The sequence below is a fragment of the Diabrotica virgifera genome, chromosome 10, assembly GCF_917563875.1.
Source record: "Diabrotica virgifera virgifera chromosome 10, PGI_DIABVI_V3a".
NCBI lineage: Eukaryota > Metazoa > Arthropoda > Insecta > Coleoptera > Chrysomelidae > Diabrotica > Diabrotica virgifera.
This window is the reverse complement of record NC_065452.1, coordinates 12,488,155-12,511,730: the sequence shown is the minus strand read 5'-3', so window position 1 is coordinate 12,511,730 and position 23,576 is coordinate 12,488,155. Positions and strand designations below refer to the sequence as shown.

General features: G+C 32.3%; 1 protein-coding gene across 2 annotated transcripts in view; it reads right to left on the bottom strand.

Annotated features, from left to right (window-relative positions):
• The window catches only part of LOC114329556 (QRFP-like peptide receptor), a 205,880-nt gene that overhangs the window by 107,979 nt on the left and 74,325 nt on the right, over nucleotides 1–23,576 (bottom strand). For both annotated transcript variants that reach the window (XM_028278701.2, XM_028278703.2), the window contains exon 2: nucleotides 2,533–2,817. In XM_028278701.2, the coding sequence (XP_028134502.1) occupies nucleotides 2,533–2,793 (261 nt within the window). In that variant the 5' untranslated portion in view covers nucleotides 2,794–2,817. The remainder of the gene's footprint in view (nucleotides 1–2,532; nucleotides 2,818–23,576) is intronic.

The window sequence follows — 23,576 nt, the reverse complement described above, 5'->3', positions numbered from 1 at the left end:
TGAACATTTAATTTAAGCGAAAATCAATGATTATTTTTAAAATACATATTTGTTTCTGTTTTCTAAGAGCAGTAAAATGTATTTTGAACTAAATAAATTACATTCATTCTTCTTTTTATGTCAATAAATTTAATTCTAAATAATTTTTTTGGGCACCCTGCATAAATAATTATGTAAATGTTTATACTACTGAATAAAGAAATAAATTGCCTTTTAAATGAGCTATCACACGACCCCTATTCCTATTTAAAAAAATCATCGATGCCGTCATCACGCCTAGATGGGTGACGTCACTAGTACGATTTATATACCAAAAAGTCGTAATTTAAAAATAAAAATTGACCTGTTTCGGGATTTTTTTCCAAAATCGTCCATTCTCGCGAAAATGAATTTATTCCAACCTTTACGTGCTCACTGTATATATGAAATATATAACTGTATTTTTAATTTTTTCATTGTTATGTAAATATAATAATAATAATGTTACTTCTTATTATACAATATAAAACTTTTTCTTCTTGTAGTGACTATCCGTTTTGGATGTTGGCGACCATCATGGCAATTTGGCAAACCTCATTTGGAAACTGAGAACCAGGAAGGCGAAGGATTACCTTGCTAGAAAATTTACGTACGTCGTTCAACACAACAACTACAAATCTTTTTAGAGCAGCAGTACCGATTTAGTGTGCAAGTACAAATTGTTTTTATCGTTTTAATTTGGTCAATACAGTCCCTTAATCAAAAAATATATTTTTCAGGTGTCTGTAGATCTTTTTGTATGCAAAAATTTGTAATAATTATTTGAAATCAATTTGAGGATTATAAGAGTATGGAAATATATGTGAGAACACATACTATTATAGTTTTGTTCTATTTTTTATCATTCAATCGTCCTCCTTAAAATTTATAAATATAAAGCAGATAGTTTTCATTGAAATTCATAATATTGGGTATTATTTGTATGTATGTATTCATTTCTGACTAAAGGTACGATTCCGACAACGACTGCAGACGGCAACTGCAAACATCAGAGTTGCAGTTCTCGGCGTTATGGACGTTACTACTTTGCACTATTTATCTGTATGAGACTGATTCCGACATCTGACTGCAACTGCTGTCCGGCAGAACGTCAGTTGCTAATAATTATGCAAATTAATAGTGAAAAATATTGACGTCTGTCATGGTGACAACTGTAACTGCCGTTTGCAGTCGTTGTCGGAATCGTACCTTTTAAGTGTGTGGTATAATTATAATAATTATATAACTTAAATGGTTTAAACTTAAGTTTGTTATTAAATTGTGACTCAAGACTTAAATGTTTAATTTGTTAATAAATGATTTATTAGTTTATATGTTGTTTCACTTTTGACACAGTAAATACTTATAATTTAAAAAGTGAAAATTATATGCATGTTATATATGTTGCATTGAGGATATTGTAATTCTATGCATTTTAACGAGTTTTCCATTTGGTTTTACTTAAATGGAAAAATTGCAATACTAACAATGCCCATACGAATAATTGAATGGGTCTGCCGAATAACGCTGTAAGCGCCACATGGTTTGTTTTTGAGAAGTCAAAGAAAAAGTTTTAATATTGTGATAATGGTGAGTTTATACATTTTAAGGGTTAGTAATACAGTTTTTAAATACAAAATACAAACTGTATTACTCACCTTTAAAATGTATAAACTCACCATTATCACAATATTAAAACTTTTTCTTTGACTTCTCAAAAACAAACCATGTGGCGCTTACAACGTTATTCGGCGGACCCATTCAATTATTGTGTATTTCTAAAACCATAAAATAAAAAAGAAATCTAAAAAACGACGCAAAATCGACGTAAAAATTACGTTTTTCATATCCCGTATTTAAAACGTGAATTATGGTGGAACAAATCGACGTAAAAACTACGTTTTTCATATCACGTATTTAAAACGTGATAAAAATGACGCATGACGTGAATTATGGTGGGACATATTCACGTGATTTTCGACGTCGAAAAAACGTGATAAACTGACGTCGTTTGGTGATAATTATGACGTTTTTTCAACGTTTTGTAAACGTTATTTGGTTGCCTGGGAGGTCGCTACCATTTGTTGATGTTTATACCCGCAGTTTAAATACCAGTAAATAAAGTTTAATTTTATCAGATTGAAGTCGTATTTATTGTAATTAATTAAATAAGAGGATTAAATAAGAAAGAGGACAGGGAAGAAGACGCATTTCCTGGCTTTAAAATTTACGAAAGTGGGATAACACGACTACCACTGAACTGTTCCGCGCTGCGGTAAACAAAGTCAAGATAACCATGATGATCGCCAACATCCGGAACGGATAGGCACTTTAAGAAGAAGAAGAATTAAATAAGGACCTAAGGAGCTGTTGAGTACCTACCAACCCTTCAGCTACTTCGTTACACATTGTTGAATAATGTCCCCGAAGGCGGTTCACTAATAAGGGAAGAAATCCCTAATTTCTACAGTAAAACAAATATAAAATGGTTTGCTAGGTGTACCTAAGCCTTACCTTTACTGGAATGCAAACAATGATCAGAATAAGATCAGATGATGCCAAACTGGAAAGAAAAACGTTGGTCACGCTTTTCATCCGTCGATATCGAAACGTCGTGAAAATTATAAGGATATTGCCAGTAAGACCTAAAATAAAAGTGACTCCATACACAATTAAAGTTGGCAGGAGTTCGTTCCAGTTGAAATTGAGATTGTTTGTGTCGTAAGTAACGTTTGAGCCATTTCCTAGATCGTAGTCGTAGTCGTTATTTATCATAACTTCTTGTTAGCTGAATGACTCCTGTAATTGAAAGAAACAAGATATTAGAGATAAAAATTGATTGTATGTGACGTATAATGATGATTAAATGTCATATCCTCCTATTTGTTTGTAAATTATAATTCTAAATTAATAAATGGGGGAAATATTGCAGTTGTTGTTTTCTAATAGAACAAAGTAGTCCAGGTACTGTGGACAGTTGATAGAAAATTACTCAAAAAATATAAGCGTAGAAATATAGTGAAACCTCGCATCTCGCCATCTTTTTAATCTTTTTAAAAAATTCTGCATGGTCTAAAACCTAAAATACAACTATCTTATATCAAATTTTATACGAGGTATGTCAAAAAGATAAATTTCGATCAAGAGTAAAGTACCTTTATAGTTCAGAATATTATAATTAGAAGGATGTAGAAGAATATTTTTTTTTTCGTAAAAAAATGGAACTTTTCAACAACTTTTTCATAATATGGAAAATTTGCTATTATGAAAAGTTGTTCAGAATTAAAAATTATGTTTTAATGTGCAATTATATCATTCTAATTTAAATGTTGTGAATTATAAAGGTACTTTACTCTTGATCGAAATTCATATTTTTTATATACCTCGTATAAAATTAATAAAATTTGATATATGATGATTGCATCATAAATCTTAGACCATGAAGAGCTTTTTATGAAGAATAACTTTTCTTCGTCAAATTAAAAGAGTTATAAATGAAAATGTTCTTGGTATCCATATAATGTAGAAACTCTGGAAACTCGGGACATAGACTAAACACCGTTTTTTCTCCTTAAAGAACAAAATTTATTAATTTTGAATACAATTATGACAAAATATTTACATACCTTAAAGAAAATCGGTTTTATAAGTCTTTAACATTCTAATCTTTAAATTAACAATAACAAATAATACATTAACAAGTTTAAACGAAAAAAATTAACAAATATGTAAGAAAATATTAAATTAGATTTTAAAATTGACGGAACAAGATTTATGTCAATTTTGTGTCAGAATATTTATTATTCTTCTATTTCTTTATAAATAGCCTTTTAGACTTTTACATACCAGGTTTTCATTATTACATCTCCCCCCCTTGAAAAGGCAAGAGCTTACTGCTATGGACAAAATTTTTCTGATTCCGACGATAGCCTCCATTTATTTCATAAATTGATGACGAAAACCTGTTTAAAATTTTGAATGGCCCCTTTCTTATCGGATCAAGTTTGTTTCTGTTAAGACGGTTACCCATTTCGACATCGACTAAGTCTCCGACTTTAAATTCATAGTTTTGCTTCTTCTGGTCAACTCTAATTTTATTGTTATTGTGAGCTCTTTGTGAATTTTGGAATGCCAGAGTTCTGTTCTGAGCCAAATCTTGGGGCTGATTAAGATCTAAGGGCAAAATTGAAGATTGTTCACCCGTGAGTAAATAAAGTGGAGAGAATTTTGTTACGCTGTGTGTTGTCCGGTTGTATTCTTCTGTACATTCAATTGCGATATTGGACCATGGATGTCGTGGTTTCTCGTTAACCTTGCAGCGGATACGATTTACCAGTGTTTGGTTGAGACGCTCATTTAATCCGTTTGAAAAAGGACAGTCAACAGCCGTAAAAATTAAAGTTATGCCACAGTTTCGTATGAAGGATTTGAACTCATTTGAATTAATCGCTGCATAACGATCAGCCAGGAGAACTTTCACCTTATTCTTCTCAAAAATAGGACGTAAGAACCTGATTAGATCCTTATAGCTTGTTGGCCTTTAGAAGGGAATGTATAAGCAAACCTACTAAAATGATCTACCAAAAGATGAAGATAACTTTAAGGTGAATGGTTGCCTGCAAACCCACCAATAGTGTCAAGTGACATGATTTCATATGGTTCCTTGGCTGGCCCTAACTGTGATAAGCGACCAATGTCTCGGCTTCTTCTTGACTTGTTTTTCTTGCAAATATCACATTGGTTACAAAATTCTACTATAACTGCATCCATATGTTTAAAATAATAAAAAGGTCGTATCTTTGCTATCATATGACCAGTTCCAATGTGGCCATAGTGAGAATGAATTTTTTTTACCAACTGTAAACCGAAGTTCTTAGATATAAAGATACGTTCTTTGTTTCTTAGTTTTTTATAAAGAAGTTCGCCTTTTTTAACTATACGTTTGTCTAAAGAGAGCTCAGTGCTATTATTTTGTTGATCTTCTTTTAGGTCTTCGATGGTTATCAAATTAACCACTTGTAGTATATCATCAGTATTCTCAAATGATTCCAAAACAGGGTTTCTCGAAAGAGCATCTGCTTCTTGGTTCGTTTTGCCTGGAGAATATGTAATGGTAAAATCATATTGAGACATATAGTACACTAGGTCTCCAAGTTCTTCATCAGTTCGTGCTTTTATTTTAAGATTTTCTAATGGTTTATGATCTGTGATTACCTGAAACTTAAGCCCTATTAACCAATGCTGCCAATAACGTAGTGCTTCTCTTATTGCGAGACACTCCAAATAGATCGCTTTTTTCTTTGCTTGTGATGGCGTGAACTTCTTTGAAAAATATGCTACTGGGTGCAACTCACCATTGTCTTGTAACTGTTTCAAAACTGCCCCAACTCCTAAAGCACTAGCATCTGTAAATAAAAAAGTTCTTTTCTCTGGGTCAAAAATTGACAAGATGAGACTCTGGCAGAGATCTTCTTTGATTCGAATAAATGTTGCCTCGCATTCATCTGTCCATTTAAACTCTGTTTTATTACGTAGAAGATTATGGATGGGCTCAAGAAACCTAGTATGATCTGGAATGTATTTATGGTAAAAATTTATTTTTCCTAGGAACTGACGAATATTTTTCTTATTTTGAGGTCTGGGAAAGTGCTTAATAGATTTTAAGTTATCATTATGTGGTCTAACAGAATTGTAAGAGAGAACATGGCCTAAATACTTCACAGAAAATTGAGCAAATTTACATTTTGATAGTTTCAGCAGGAACCCTTCTTGTCTAAGTGCATGAAGTAATTGTTCTATGTGATGTATGTGTTCTTCGAAATCAGAAGAAAAGATTAGAATATCATCAATATAATTTATGCAAAAGCCCTGAAGTCCGTTACGTCGAATAGTAGTGGCTAGTATTCGTTGAAAAATCGCTGGAGATATTTTTAAACCAAAAGGTAATTTCTTCCATTGATAATGACCGGACTGTGTAACAAATGCCGTCTTATAACGATCTTTTTGCCTTACTGGTATTGTCCAAAATGCTGAATTAATATCCAAAACTGTATACCATTTGCAGTTTCGAGCCTTTACTATAATGTCTTCGATTCGTGGGAATGGTTGTGATTCCGGTACCAAAATTTTATTCAGTTCACGAAAATCAACACAGAGTCTCGATCGTCTTCCTTCATCTTTCTTATATGCCAAGGTCACTGGTGCAGCAAAAGGAGATTCAGATTCCTCTATCAATCCTACTTCAAGTAACTTGGTTATCTGACTTTCAATTTCACGTTCATCAGGAATGGAACATCTATAAGGTTTCTTTGAAATATATTTATTTTCTAAGAGTTTAATGTGAGCTTCCTGATTTTTTACTTCTCCTACATCGTACTTGTGTTTTGCAAATATCGATAAGTTTTCATCCAAAATTTTAGAAATTTGTTTTATTTTAATGTTGTCTAGATGTTTTACTTTATCTAAATAGTCATAGGAGTTTTCTTCGAAATGTCTTACCTGAACTTTTTTGTTATCTAAAGTCTCGGTTGTACTATTATGACTATATCTTAAATTTTCCTCTAATATCTTAATATCTTCTATCTTATTTTCATCCACTCTTTGGAGAATATTCAAATTTTCATCTTGCAGCAAACGGAACTGTTTAATGGCATCTAATCCTAGCAATACGTCATAAGAAAAATTATCATTTTTAATCACAAAAGCATCTATTTCTTGTTTTATTTTATGGATTTTCATAGGTAACTTTATTTTATTATAACTTTTTTCCACACCACTAATTGTTCTAAATGTCTGTTCATTTTCCAACATATTATGTTTAACATCTTCAATAATCTTTGAATTTATCAGTGTTATATTAGATCCACTGTCATAAACTCCAGTAACTTTATTATTGTTTATTGTAACAGTTAATTTAATTAGTGGTGTATAATCTAGTTTTTTTGTTGTTCTTCCTCTTGAGCATTAACAGCAACTTCACCCACATCCGCTAGATTTACCCTTCTCGCCTCAGCGCTACGGGTTTTGTATCTGCAAATTTCAACTGGATGAAAACGTCGTGGGTACCCACGAGCCTCGCAGTTATTGCATGGTCGTTTTTCTATCGATTTTTGATTTCTACTTTCATTCAAACGAATATCAGTCTCATTAGTAACACTTAAAAATCTTCCTTGTCTTTTTTTGAATCTAGGAAATATTGATGTGTATCTACGTAGCTGATTCATAAGCTGTTCAGTAGTATTAATGGTCTCTTTGTCCAAGCGATCTTGAATGTCCAATGGCAGACCCACCACAATGTGATTTATGCGCGATTGATCTGACATAGATGGCTCAGTCTCTAACAACATCCTTTCTTTTTTTAGCGCATAGTCTAGAAAAGAACCGTTTATATACTTATAAGTATATGCTAGATAAACTATTCGCCAACTTTTATCGCCGTAAGTTTCTAAAAAAGAATTTTGCCATTCCAACCATGCTCCATGCATTGTTAATTTACATAAAGTTGAGCTATACCATTCTATAGCATTATGTTCCAGAAATAGACGTAATATTTGTATTTTAGCTTCATCTATTACTATTTCATGTTTTTCGCACTCATTTTCAAAATTACTCATCCACTGTCTAGCATTTTCTTTACCTTGAAATTTATTTAAAACAAACTGACTTTGAATTTGGGAGATATCCAGCCCCCTGTTTACTTTTGTCTCGAGTTTATTACTTAATTTATCAATTAGTCTAATTAAATCTACTTTAGTTTTATCTGTTGCTTCTAATGAAACCGGAGTATTTATCAGCGTGCTATTCTCTACTAATTCCTCTAAATAACAATTTTTAAAAACAAAATTACAATCTTCATCTAAATACAAAGTAACAATCTCAGGATTTAATGTAATCGTGATGTTCCTATACTGACCTACTTTTGTCAAAGCTTTACTTGCCATTTTGACAGTACTACTTGTGTCAAATAAATCTTTATGATGTTTTAAATTTTGTAAATTTGTTGGAAAGAAATAAGTGATATCATCTGATAATAATCTAATTGTTGTTAATTTAACTACCTCTAAGCTATTTTCTTCACCAAGTTCCAAATGGATTCGTACCTTCTTTGTTGACATCTTCCTGTTTTCAAGGTGACCAAAAACCGATTTATAATGAAGAAACTCTGGAAACTCGGGACATAGACTAAACACCGTTTTTTCTCCTTAAAGAACAAAATTTATTAATTTTGAATACAATTATGACAAAATATTTACATACCTTAAAGAAAATCGGTTTTATAAGTCTTTAACATTCTAATCTTTAAATTAACAATAACAAATAATACATTAACAAGTTTAAACGAAAAAAATTAACAAATATGTAAGAAAATATTAAATTAGATTTTAAAATTGACGGAACAAGATTTATGTCAATTTTGTGTCAGAATATTTATTATTCTTCTATTTCTTTATAAATAGCCTTTTAGACCTTTACATACCAGGTTTTCATTATTACATCCATAATTTGAGAAAAATCTTTAAATATTTTTTTCCATTAGAAGGATGTAATTGCACATATTATAAGACCATAATTTTTTATTCCAAACAACATTTCATATATTCGGTTCGCTAAACTCAGACACAACTGGTTAGTGATTTTAGTCAGTAATTTTGCCAATTCGACAAAAAAATAATTACTAAATAGTTAATAATTACTAAATAATTAGTAATTTTGCCAATTTCGGCAAAATTGGCAAAAAACAAAAAAAAATACCTACTAAAATCACTAGCCAGTTGTGTCTGAGTTTAGCGAACCGACTATAATAACAATTTTCATTTCATAACAAATGGAACAGTCCATTTATCATTACGTAGTCCCATTAAAGGGGAGGCCGTATACTCGTATAAACCTTTTTAAAGTTAATAAATTATTGCTTTCAAAATATACTCAAATTGTATTTTTGAACATCTTATTTATTTTATATAATAATTAAATTCACTATCAAATGTCATTGATATTTTATTAATACTTAATTTAAAATTTAGTTTGACATTCACGAAATGTCAAACTCAAATGTAAATAACCTATGTATGCTTTGCTTAACAAATTCAGATTAAAAAACTAGCCTACTTACTATAAACGATTTCAGCTGACGTTTAGTGTGTCGGCGGAAAATAAAAGGCTTGTGACGTCACATTTTAGATTTATTTAGTGACATTTAGACAGGTCGATTATCTCGAAGACGGTTAGAGATATCGAAATGCCGTTTTCAGATTTGGATTCAGAAGACAAAACTACATAAGGATCCATCGATAAAAATCTACTCTACGTATTGCAGGAGCGGCGACGCAATAACACACACACTTTGCGAATTTATAAACGAAAAGTTTTCGTTGAAAAGTTTTCCATATGGTTTCAACTTACAGGGACATACTGTATATTAAAAATAAAAACAATTGGCTAAATTGTATTTCAACTTTATTGCAGTTTTAATCTATACATATAAAATTTAATATAATATAATATTTAATATAATACAGTTTTAATCTATACATATAAAAAATACGACTTTTTCGAAACTAACAGGAAGGTATTTTAGATTATTATTAGGTATTATAGACGGGGGCATTTGGCACAAAATAAATTGATTTTTAAATAGAGCACCTATAGAAACTTACAACTTTTTGCATTATGTTCAGGAGGAGGTCAAGACAAAAATCTACTATAGAAAAATGGGTGGAAATGTATAGTTGCATTTTAAAGGTGCATCAAATTTATCCAAAAGTGCATAAACATGTAGGATTCCTTTAAAGACAATCGTAATAAAAGTCCGTTTGATGTTTAACAGTTTTAATTAATAAAATAGATGACTAAATTATTGCTACCATTATATTAACGAAATGTAAAAGTGTAAAAGTGTGTAATTGCGACCAAAATCTTACGTGTTCTTATTCTTACAAAAACGAAATGTATTTATAGATAATTTGCGTCTAATCAATATAATACTCGTCTTAATTCGTCTTTTTACGTCGAAATTTCTTAAGAGCACGTCCGTCGCGTATATGATGGTAAAATCGACTGAATGTATTCGTTCTCTTTCCCTACGCTAAAACAAACCGTCTTAGGCTAATCTCCTTTTTCCTGTGAAACAACCCAATTAAAATTGGTTCAAAGCATATACCGTCATCTTCCAATAACCCAAAACTACAAAAATTAAAAGTAGTCCGCTACCGTCGCCGTAATCCCCAATTCGTTCTGCACATCTGTGCCAACGTCCATATGTGAGACCCTTATCTCGTTCTCGTACTAATAATTAAGAAAAATGATATACAGGGGAATTTAAAATATAAGGTAAACTATTTACAATCCTACAAACATGTCAAAGAGGTGTATTAAGGGCCAGATTTCGTTACTGGCCCTTACTAGCCACGAGGGTTTTGGGGTCGCTGAAGACGACTGCGCTATCAGACCCGACCATCAGAGCACCTGGTGCCCAGGTTCACTGCTAAGGCACGTCATCTGGAGTTTCGAGAGTTTTCGGCACTAAATTGATGCAAAATTGATGGTTTTTGGGGTTTTTGAACAAGAATACGTCATCAGAACCGATCCCCGTTGCACCTGGTGCCCATAAACCCTCCAAACTCCAGAAGATAACACGCCTTAGCAGTGACCTTGGGCACCAGGTGGTCTTGGGTTCAATTTTATTGGCGTATTTCAAAACTCCAGAAGCTGACGTCCTTAGCAGTGATCGTGGGCACCAAGTGCTCCAGGAGTCGGTTATGATGGAGTATTCGTGTGCAGCAACCACAAAACTCCCCTGTAATCTGTTTTCATCAATTTAGTGCCGAACTCACTCGAAACTCCAGTAGATGACCGGACGCTAGACACCAGGTGCACCTGGTGTCGATCTGATGGCATATTTGTTTCAGCAACCCCAAAAACTCCCCGAGAAATCTGTTTGCATCAATTTAATGACGAAAACTCTCGAAACTCCAGAAGATGACGTACCTTGGTAGTTAAACTGGGCACTAGGTGTTCCGGAGGTAGGTCGCGTATTCGTGTTCAGCGACTCCAAAAACCCTAAAATAATCTTTTTGCATCCATTTAATGCCGATAACCCTAGAACCTCTAGATGACGTGCTTTAGCAATGACCCTGGGCACCAGGTGTTCTGTAGGTCGATTCTGATTACGTAGTCGTGTTCAGTAGGGATGGGAAAAACCTACCGGTTTAAACCTAAAACCGGTTTTTTTACTTCGCAATAACCGGTTTTATCGGTTGTTTTTTGTCCCGGTTATAACCGGTTTTTTCTTTTTAAAGTAAAAACCGGTTATTAGGTTTTTACGGTGATTAGGATAAGGTTAGGTATTATTTTGGATCCCAATCATAATTATTATTCTCAAGTAATTATTCCAAACAAAACCATAAGTCAAATTTTATTTTATAAAATACAGAAGCAACCTGAAAGTGCTATCTCACATCAGCCAGAAACAATTATTAAGTTTTATTATAATATTTCCTTGAAAAGGTATGTGTAATCATAATATTTACATAAGAAGTGATCTTTTTGAATTAGACGCAAACATCATCTATTTTTCACAATTAACTCTTGACATTGAAAGTGGGAGAATGACTTTTTCTGATTACCAAAAATAATGCTCTGACTATGAATATCGAATTACTGACTAGGAATATGAATCTCCAAGAATTTCGCTACGTTTTCAAAACGATACACTTTTACAGGAAGTATTAAATGAGTTAAAATTCTACAAATATACAAACGTGTTAAAAGTAATACATGTTCTTTCGACTTTCGATAGTACTAATTAGGACCATATTGATATCGACTCTAATGGAGTATCGCTAAATAACTAAAGTGTATTGTAAATGTAACTTTGTAACCTATTGGATTAAAAAAACCGAAAACCGGTTTTTCCAAAAACCGGTGTTTTGTCAAAAACCGCCATCCCTAGTGTTCAGTGACCCTGAAAGCCCCCTAGTAAAAAAATCAGGCCCTTAATATGCTTATTTTGACATGTTTATGCACTTTCGGTTGCATTTTATGCACTTTAAAATGCAATTATGCATTTCCACCCATTTTTCTATAGTAGACTTAGTATCCTAACATCATCCTCAACAAAACGCAAAAAGTTGCAAGTCTATAGGTCCTGTATTTAAAAATAGATTTATTCTGGTGTTTTTAGTGCTAAATGCCCTGGACTATATGTGTATGAATTGGAACTTAAATAGGTACATACATGAACAGGAGGATATTAACGTCTGCATATTTGCGCCCAATTTTGTGTATATATGCGCATATTTCGTCTGTTTTCTGTTGCATATCATGTATTCCGGGTCTCTACTTATCACTGAGACTCAAAACTCAAAACCATTTGATGATTATTTACGCATTTCTCTCGTTTATTTCTCTGTATAATACCTAGGCTACATAGTAGTTATAACATTGCTGGTTAGGGTTGCGCCGTAGGGCTTATATAATTAAGCTGGTAATTAACAAGTAAACATTGAATAAATATGTTGTTAGCTATTTTAATTAATAATAGGGTATACGAGAGGAGTTCTTTTATAATGAGTGTCTTCTTTGAATCATTATAATATTCGTACAATGCTGTACCTAATAAAAAAAAAAAATAAAATAAAAAATATTGCTGCATTAAAAGAGTTCGGTAGTGTAAGTTGATGTTATTTATTAGTAACAAAAATTATTAAACAAAACATTTAGTAAATTCAACACAATCACATTTAACAACAGGAAAATGCTCATTAGATTTAAATTGTTTTAATATATGATAAAAGAATAAAATTTTAACATACAAAGTAACAATTTTACGTTAAAATTAAAAACAAAAAACAACAAAATCCTTTATAAAAGGCATATATTTAAAATCCCTAAAAAGGGCTACATCACAGAACTAGTTTTCGATTGGTTGACCAATCCTCATCAGTGCTTATCTAAAATGAATATAACCTGGTAAAATAATGCAAAGATTTTGAAATTTTGACTACGATTACGAAAAGTTGTAGGTTATACTCACGTGAAATTTACATGCTAACCACCAAGATATATTTTTAAAAAAATATGTGGGTCATAGCAGTGGCGGCTCGTACCACTTTAAGAAGGTAGTGCCAGAATTCGGACAGCCGCCAAAATTTTTAGTGACGGATTCAGGATATTGCCAAAAAAGGTATATGTACTTAAAACAAAAATTAAAAAATAGGCGCAGATACTTTTACCTTATGTATCTTACATGTACCTATATTTATCTGAGATGCCAAGAAATTGTCCAAAATTTATCAAAACAGTTCCGTAAATTAATTAATAATAAAAAACCCTCAACATGCCACCAGTACTTACTGCTGATAGTACTTGAAGTTTGTTATTATGATCTAGTCTCTATTTACAAAATTATGAAAATAATACTATTTCATTATTCATAAGTACACATGCACAAATTTGTGTAATATCACTTTTAAAGTTTACGATATATGAAACCCGATTACGATTCTTTTTTTTTTGGTTGCAAAGTTTTCAATGGCTTTATTATTAAAATTATCAATACAATTTACAAAATGCTTTTCTGCAGATAGCATACCTAAAGCACTAATTCGTTCTTCTTTCGTTGTATTTAATTCAAATTCAAAATATTTAAAAGTTTAATAGTTTCTTCAAATGTGCTTTTTAAACCTTCCTCATTTAATAAAACCGATAGCAGAACAGCCCCAGAGGTAGTACCTAATTCATCTCGCTTATACAGTACTTCTAATTGAGTTTTAAACCGAGTTTTGCTTAAAAATTAAAACTGTCTCCATGTTTCATTAAGAAATAATTCGGGGAACTGATGCTTATAGGCAGAAAATTTCTCCGACATAAATAAATTCGAAGCAACTTAATGTCCGGAGAAGGTAGACCTTTGAAAGATCTGGAACTTTGAATATGAACCTTTAAGTCGTTGTCTAATTAGGCGCTAGAATTGACCAGCTTCTTAAATATGCCTCTATTTTCTGAATTGTCTTTTTCGTCGTGACCTCTTAAAGCTAACTCGAAAGCTCCACAAAACCTTACAAAATTTGTATTTTTTTTTCTAACGAAAAACCACCAAAAAAGTTTTTTTAAGATGCTAATCTGATTAATTGTCAATTATTAATAAATTAAACCTAAGAAATAATTAAAATATTATTTATAATACAACCACGATCATGATGCACTAAAAGTTTAATTATAAATACAAAAACTTTTTAACAGAAAATAGACATAATAAAAGTGACAAGCCAGCACGTAAAGAAACTCGAAATAAATAGATACCCTCGTGCCCGGCACACAGATTCTCATTTGCAGGTATACTAATAGTCCAATCTAGCTCTTTCTCTGTCACATAGAACGCTCGTGAAATCTTTCTCTTTTCAGACATGCCAGTACTGATTTCGGCACAACATTCTCCTGCCGAATAATCTCCCCTGTTAGTGGCAGGGATTGTACTACGCACAATGTTGCCAGATTTTATATAATTTATGGAGATAATAAGCAATACAAACAAAAAAATTAACAAGCATTAAAAGGTTTTGAAGATAAAAAATATGTTTCTGCATAGTTAGCAAGGTAGTGCCATGGCTCTATGGCACTACCTCACGGGCCGCCACTGGGTCATAGCCCTTTACAAGTGATCCGTCAAGGAAACATCGGTTAAAAATGCTAACTTAAGCATGGATGTTGGAAATATTTCGTTAATACGCCCCAGGTAACATCTGAGCTATGGTTGGACTTGTTCACATAGTGACAGTATGGCAGCAAGTGACAATGAAATAGATGGAGACTCCTGAACGATGACATGACAGAAGTGACAGTTCCACAGGAAGTTGAAAAATGAACCTGTCATATTTAAAGACTATGATGCACAGCTAGTTAAAATAAGAAATGATGTAACAACACTCACTCCATTGTGAAAAATAATCATTTAAAATATAATAAACTAGATGTTGTAGTTAAAAATGTATTCACGTATATTGTCAGTGGGAGTGGTCAGTCAAACCACATTACACAAATGTTTGTATTCGAAAACTAAAGTCAGTAAACAAATCTTGTTGTCAAAAGACCTAAGATTTAAAAAAGCAATTTTGTGTTGATTTAAAGTTTTAGAATTTATTTAACTTATTGGTGGCTGTTGGAATTTGTGTAAGTTTAAAAAGAGGTCACAATAGAGGTGACTGAGGTGTAAAAAAGTCTTAAATAATCTAGAGGGATGTATCATTAAGAAAGCACAAGCTCAAACTTAAAATTAAAAATTTTACTCATAGAATAATAAATTATAAACTTAAAATATTACTCTAGGGTCTAGAGTAAAAATTTAACATTATAATTTTATTTATTTATTTCAAAAGCTCAACAGGCCTTGAAGGCCTAGGGCTAAAATCATAATTGATATAATATAATAATATGATACTATATATTACAACACTTGTATCAAGTGGGGTGGCTTCTTGTCCAGTCATGCTCCTTGCCTACTAAATCGACTTACAGTTCTCCTCAATTCGTCCCTGTTTGTTACTCTTTCTTTCCAACCCATAACTCCCTCATTTCTGAGATCTTTCTGTACACTATCAAACCGCCTTTGTCTGAGCCTTCCTTTCCTCCTTTTCTTGATTGGGCCCTGTTTTAGTATCATCTTTAGCATCCTCTTCTTTCCATTCTCATCACGTGTCCCATCCATCTCACTCTCTGTGCTTTTATGAAGCGATTGATGCTTGGTTCGTTATACAGTTCTTCTAATTCCTTTTGTTTGTCGTACCCAACCTTCCACCGTGTTTTTGCCTCCATATATAGCTCTGAGCATTTTCCTTTCCCATCTTTCCAATTTCTCCGTATTTGCTTTTTTCATTGTCCAAAGTTCGCTACCATACGCCACTGTGGGTCTTATTACCGTTTATTACCTTAGCTTTGTTCTTCTCGATACATATTTGGATTTTATCAGTGGTCTTAGGCTTCAGATCTTTTTATTTCTCTTCGTTAATCTGGCAGTCAGCCATTCTTCCTGACCGTTCTCATCTATAATAACCCCCAGATACAATGAAATGGACATGAAAGTCAACTGTCCCTCGTCGTTTTGCTCTGTATTTCCGAGTATCATGTATTTTGACTTTTCCTGGTTTATTTCTAGATCAAAATATTTTGCCTCCTTTTCTAATCTTCTCATGACGTTTTTTAAATCGTTTCTTGTTTTCGCTAGAACAGTAAGATCATCAGCGAAGGCCAGACATTGATGCTCGTTGTTGAAGATGGATCAGGTCGTTTTAACTCGGCTGTTTCTGATTATTGTTTCCAATACTAAGTTAAAATGCACCATGGATAACGGATCTCCTTGTCTAAGACCTAATTTTACTCTAGAGTGAAAGCACTGGCTCGAAAAAAGACCAGAAGTGCACCCTTAGAACCAGAGAAAAAAATTACCGGAAAATAATCAATCATTGACAGAACGTGGCAACAGCAATAAGCAGTGGTGTAGCTGAAGATTGGAGGGCCCGCCGCGACAATTTCTGTGGGCCCTCCCGCGAAAATTTTTGTGGGTCCCCGTATTATAAACATAAGGGCAACTAAATACTGTATAATTACTTAAATCTGTGTAAATTACAATATTTGGCCTTTCTTTAATAAGTCTTCATCAGTTAGTGTTAATAGATTTTTTGGGAATAGACATGAAAACCTATTATACATGTATCTTAATGCGACAAACCTATTAGTAAGTTGTTGCAATATTGTATCTAAATTTACATTGAATACCTTAACTTCAAAACTTTTTTTGCTAGTTTTTGAAGTTATTTTTTCGTCGCCGCTGAGCTTATAGTAAAATTTTTTTATACGTTTTATCCGTTTATTTTTAAATTCCGGTATAATATTCCCATTAGTCTGCTATTCCTGCTGCTTTTGCTAAAGTTTCGGAAAACGAATTTCTCATTTCTCGAAGATTATCACGAGCTTTTTGAAAAAGTTGAAGGGCGACCGTTTACTCTGCCGTTTCAGATTGTAAAAGTTTTGATATTAGATTAATAAAGTTAAGTGTTTTAGATTAAATAGTAATGTTAACGGCAAATTCAAAATTATTCAGATGCTTTAATAATGCATTAGCTTCTAATTTTTCACCGTTTTTTAGATAGCAATGAAATTTTCGTTAAAGATTTTATTACTTGTCGGAAAGCTCGACGGAAAGCTTTAACAGCATCATGCTTGGATGGCACCGGGTTTCACACACACTTTTTAGTGTTGGCAAATGCGATGAATCCAAAGTCGTAATAGTACATAGTACATCCCATCTTTTAACACTTGCACTAAAAAAACATAATCTTTTAAATATATCCAAAAAAAAACAACTCTTGTACACCAGCAACGGCATTTTTCAACACTAGGTTAAGATTATGGGATGCAGAATGAACATAGGAAGCTGTTTTTTTCAATATCAGTTATGCGCCTTTGTATGCCTGAATATACACCACTCATAACGCTTGCCCCATCATATCCCTTTCTTCTGCAGTTGTGTACGGAAAGATGCTTTGATTGTATAAATTTTATAATTTCATTTACAAGACTTTCTGCACTTTGGTCTAATATGCGAATAAATCCCAAAAGACTTTCAACAACTTCTGCTTTGGAAGGTAAATTATTTTTCCACCTACCTCTACCGAAAGTATACTTTTCCGGACCTGATTTTAGGGACCAAAGTTGTACTTTTCCTCCCTAGGGAGGAAAAGTTAAAGTGACGTCATGGTATTTAATTCATGAAATTTAACTTATTGACGCCCTCTACAATATCTATTTTCTATTACGTAAGTATCTATACATTTTAACGTTTATTTATAAAACACCCTGTATTTTTCAGAATGGTAAAAAACAGTAAATTGTTATTTTGATTTAACAATGTTTACATTAATAATTTGACAGTTGACAGTTATATTGTACCTGCTTGTTAGTTTTAGTTTTAATAAATTTTGTTGGTTAGTTACATAAATAAATTAAAAATGAAAAAATGACTTGTTATTAATTTGAGGAAGGTGGAAAAACCATATGCATAACATGGGAATAAAGTGCCTTTTCCTCCCTTGAATGATTACTGTTTGTACACCAAACTAATTTGTCCTGAAATCGTGTTTGGTCGGTAACATATACACTGTTTTATACAGTGCTAGTCAAAAGTCCGTACCCCCCTCGTATCTTTTGAACGGTTATACCTATAATAGTGAAATTTGGAGATAGGAAATAAACGGACGTAAGCTTCTTAACTAGTCATGACAGGTGACGTAATAGTGACAGATGACTTTACAGCGCCACTGTGACAGATAATTTTAAATGGGACCTTATGGCAAGTGACACCTCGTTTGAAAGGTATTGAAAATACCTATTCACTCATACTAATATTGTTTAAGTTTAAGCTAATTTTGACGAATTAATGAAATAAATATAAAATTGTAGTTTCATTTAATTAATTCAAAATTCAAAATTCCGCCTATGATTACTTGTCAAAAAGGTTGACGTTGACGTAAAAACTACTAGAGAATCGAAAAACGTCAACTTTTTTGACAAAAAAACCATAGGCGTACATTTGAATTTTTATTAATTAAATGCGAAGCTACAATATTATATTTATTTAATTTATTCACCAAAATCAAAATCAACTAAAACACAAAAAAATTAGTATGGCTGAGTAAGTATTTTGAATACCTTTCAAACGAGGTATCACTTGCCATAAGGTCCCATTTAAAATTATCGGTCACAGTGGCTCTGTAACGTCATCTGTCACTATTACGTCACCTGTCATAACTAGTTAAGAAGCTTACGTCAGTTAATTTACTCCATCCAAATTTCACTATTATAGGTAAAACCGTTCAAAAGATAAGAGGGGGGGTACGGACTTTTGACTAGCACTGTATAAAAAGTATCGTTTTGCATTTTAGTATTTCAGAGCTTAAATTAAACAAATCTATCATACGAGGTAATTGATTTGCATGCATGGAAAGTCGGACTATACCATTTGACGATAATTAGTTAAGCGATGAGGAACATGGAAAATTAAATTCTTACGCACTGAACGGGAAGTAATATGAAAACAAATTAGCTGAAGGTATACAGGAGATTGGATTATTTCATTGACAGACATTTATATACATAAAAATATAGTCAAAGTTAACTCTTCTGGTGAAAAGAGAATCCAAATTCAAGAAATTGATCATACCATAATAAGAATATGGTTTATTCTTCTATGGTCTAATATGTAACAATTTAAAAGAACAGTACATCAAAAATCTTCTTTGCGATCCCTGTTAGTAAAGGAAAATCAGACGCAGTTGAATTTTCAAGTTGGGAGCGGACAAGAGCAAAGTATAGAGTTTTCAGGGATGCAATCCTATGAAAATCTCTGGTATGCCTCATAATGAAACCAGGCTGATTCATAGCTTTATTGCATATAAAATCTATATGCAGATTGCAGGAGAAATTTCTCTAATAAACCACAACTACATTTGTGATATTATGGACCCTCTCGGTTATTATTTAATTATAATTAAATATAAGAGACTCCAGAGATCTATAAAACTGAATCATCGGACATTTTTCACGATTAATAATTAATTGGTTTTTTGAATACACCAGTTCGCAAAACTTTCCAATGCTTTCTATAACCCATTACAATCAGAATAGTCTCCAATAATACGAAATAATTTTATGTCATCTGCATATGGTAAGACTTCACAATAATTAGTCAGGCATCATTAACCAAAATTACAAATAGAAGAGGTCCCAGATGTGCACCTTGGGGTACTCCAGAGCTAGGAAATTATTTAGTTGAAGTCAATCCCTTCAGTTTGACACACAAAGATCGGTCTTGCATATAACTTTTCAACCAATAAAGAAGTTCGCCAGAAACTCAAAAAAATTTCCAGTTTATTCACAAAAGACAATGATCTACCCTGTCACATGCTTTAGACAGGTCAATATAAATGTAATTAATTTATATTGTAATCAGTGTAAACCACTAGATCAGTAGAAGTTGAACGACCAGGAAACTATGCTGACCAGTATGAAGCTTATTCTTTAAATTACCTGTCAGCAAAAAGAGAATGCACAATTTCTTAAAACAAGTTATATTATATCTGGATCAAGACATGATCTGGATCTTTATTGGCATGAAGACACTGTAAGCATGCTAGAGTGTCACAAATTTTAATAGCTAATGAGTGCTTACGGCTGAATATGATTAAATCTGACATTCCATTATAAATATTCAGTATTGTGTCTAACTAATAGAAATTGTAAAGGGAATAGATAACATCAGCAATAACAATAACATCAGCTGATGGTCCTCCTCCAATAGCGACCAAGCCGTCGATCTCGTTTGTCCATGAAATGCCAGAAATATTAGTCTTTAACAAGATAGTCACCAACAGAGTAAACAATGTTATCAGGAAATAGGTTACATAAAATATGTACTCTAAAGCTGAGCAATAACCTTCATATAATTCATACCTTGAACTTCAAACCTTGGTGTATTAGCCTTCGAAGCTAATACACTAATTAATTTTGCTTAATTTTCCGTAAATATAGTAAAATTCCACACTACATTATTCTACAATGATTCTGCATTGTTTTAACGTAACGGTATTGTATATTATTTTAAACCCCACTTTTTAATAATACTTACATTGTGAAACAAAATATAGAATTTTCTATTTTCAAAAGCTGTAACATTTTTAATTTATTTGAAATAAAGGTAAATAAATTCGTTGGGGACATGTATGTAAATATGTGCAAAATAATTGTTATTTAAATTTGTAAATATTGTTTTGGCAGTATAACAATGGCACAATGGCACGTGTAAATATGTAAAATAAATTCGGCAAAAACGCATCCATTCTTATCAGTAATATTTTAAAATTGTTAGAAAAGAACAACGGTACAAATAAATGAAAAAATACTAAATATTTATAAAAAAAAATAAAGCTTTAGAAGAGTTAAAGAGAAAGTGCGAAGCAAAAGTTCGGAGACGCATTGGTATGTCTAAAACGCGATGGGTCGCCTAACTCAAGTTATGAAAGACGTATCCCACCTTTTAAAAAATCAAGATGAGATTGGTTTTTTTTGTTTATTAGGCAATCTGTTATAACATATAACAATAGGCACATTTTATCTGAGAAATAATGACATGAAGAGATTGTGACCAGCGCACATCTTTATAGAGATAATATTAAATTACTGTATTACATATATTAACTTAGCTACTGTAACAATATTAATGTCTGTGCGGTAAATCTAATGGTGTCTGTCTCTTTAACCGTTTTGTTTCCTGACTGTTATCTAACAAATTAATTGCAAGCACATTCGCGTGGCTTTCAAGACGTACGATGTATTTTGCACTTAACTCCACTATCACTTCACTGACGGTTTTCGTTTCCAGATCATTGTAAATATCCCTGTTAGTAACAAACCACGGAGCATCGATTATTGAACGTAACACCTTGGACTGGAATCTCTCAATTATGGATACATTCGACTGGGATGCTGTTCCCCAGAGCTGCAGACCATATGCCCAGACTGATTTGAATATTGTGTTGTAGACTAGCAGTTTATTTCTTGTCGTGAGCTTAGACTTACGCCCTAGAAGCCAATAATGCTTACTAAATTTTATACCCAGTTGTTTCCGTTTGTTCCATATAAGGGTTCTCCAGGTTAATCCCCTGTCCCAGTGCATGCCCAGATATTTTACAAAGGTAACTGAGGGAATTACCTTATTATTTATTGTTACTGTAGGTGATTCACCGTGACATTTTGTAAAAACAATATGGTTTGATTTTTGTTCATTCAATTTAATTCTCCAATTTTGTGCCCATGTATTTATTTGATTTAATACTCTCTGGAGTTTTGCAGCAGCTTCGACGGGATTTTTGTGTACTGGTAGGATTGCAGTATCGTCTGCAAAGGTGGTGGTCGTTGTATCACGATTTGTGGGTAAGTCTGCTGTGTAAATCAGATACAGTTGTGGTCCCAGAACGCTTCCTTGCGGTACCCCTGATCTGATGGGATATAGTTTTGTAAAGGCTGACTCAAACTTCACTCGAAAGTATCTTTCTGATAAATACGACTTAAGGAGTGTATATAGTTCCTCTGGTAAGTTCTTTTTCAGTTTATATAACAGTCCTTGATGCCAAACTTTATCAAAAGCCTGGCTAACATCGAGGAATGCTGCTGAACAGTAACTTTTTTCTTCAAATGTTTTATTTATAACGTTGACCACTCTGTGAACTTGTTCGACGGTACCATGCCCTTTCCTAAAGCCAAATTGGTGGTCGGGTATCATATTTCTGTCTGTTAGTATTTGTAAAAGTCTTTTTTCTATTATTTTTTCATGATATTAGACATTACTGGCATTAAACTAATTGGTCGATATGAAGTGGGCTCATTTGAAGACACTTGGGAGGATAAGGATTGTTAGTATTAAAAACTTTTACATAATAAATTATGTAATAACATAGTTTTTGAATTAACCTCGTAAACAATGAAACCAGCTTAATGTATACAATACAGATACAGACACACTTTGGAGTAGTTACGTCATCTATATTGTTATTTTTTGGCAACTGATTAGCGTATCAGCTGTAAAATAATAAAACCTAATTGATATTAATTATGACAACAGATCAACTTTTATTTGGAAGCTGTGTCAGGAGTTTAAAAATGAATGTAATTTATACCATTTTTAATTAGTATAATTCATATAAAACGCTCATAATTTTATTTTTAACCTACTTTTATTCATGACTTTTATTCAAATAAAAGAAGACCCAGAAAGTATTCGAATGTGTGGATCATTTTCTCACAAAAAACAATAAGCCAAGTCAAAAAATATGTCTCATATGTAAATCAACGATAAAAATACAGAGTAAAAAAATAAACATGTAATTTGTTTCTTTTACTGGTTTGTAGATATTTTCAATGTGTTCGTTCATAAAAAAGGGTTTGAATAAAACATTTATGACAGAAGACATTTTTGATAAGGTTACATAAAAAAAACATAATGATTTATTAAAAAAGCAAAAATATAAGTCATGATAAGAGAATTTTATTTAATCTATATTTGTCCAGGGCTCTGTTTTGAGGTGGACGTTGAGAGGTGACTCATATTTTTTTTGCAGAAATTGCATGGAATTAACTAATATAATAATAATTGAGGTATCCTCCCACTCAAAGAGGTCCGGAACATTGTTTAAATAATGAAAATTACAAAAAATGAAGGAAAAGTTCGATTTTTTTCTTCGTTTTTTTATTATAACTTTAAAAGTAAAAGTAAACTTCTTCCGAGAAAAGTTGTGCTAACAAAAAAGTTGTGTAATTAAATTTTCTGCAATATAGGATTGGTTAAAAATTTAAAAAATTGTCACCCTTGTTGCAAAATAGCAATAATTGCGAAAAAAACATAAAAACAAGTATTAGAATTTTACGTTTTTCAACCATTTAAGCTACACTTTGGACCTTCATATTTTACCCAGAAAAACTTTATGATATAGTAAAACAATACTATAAATTTC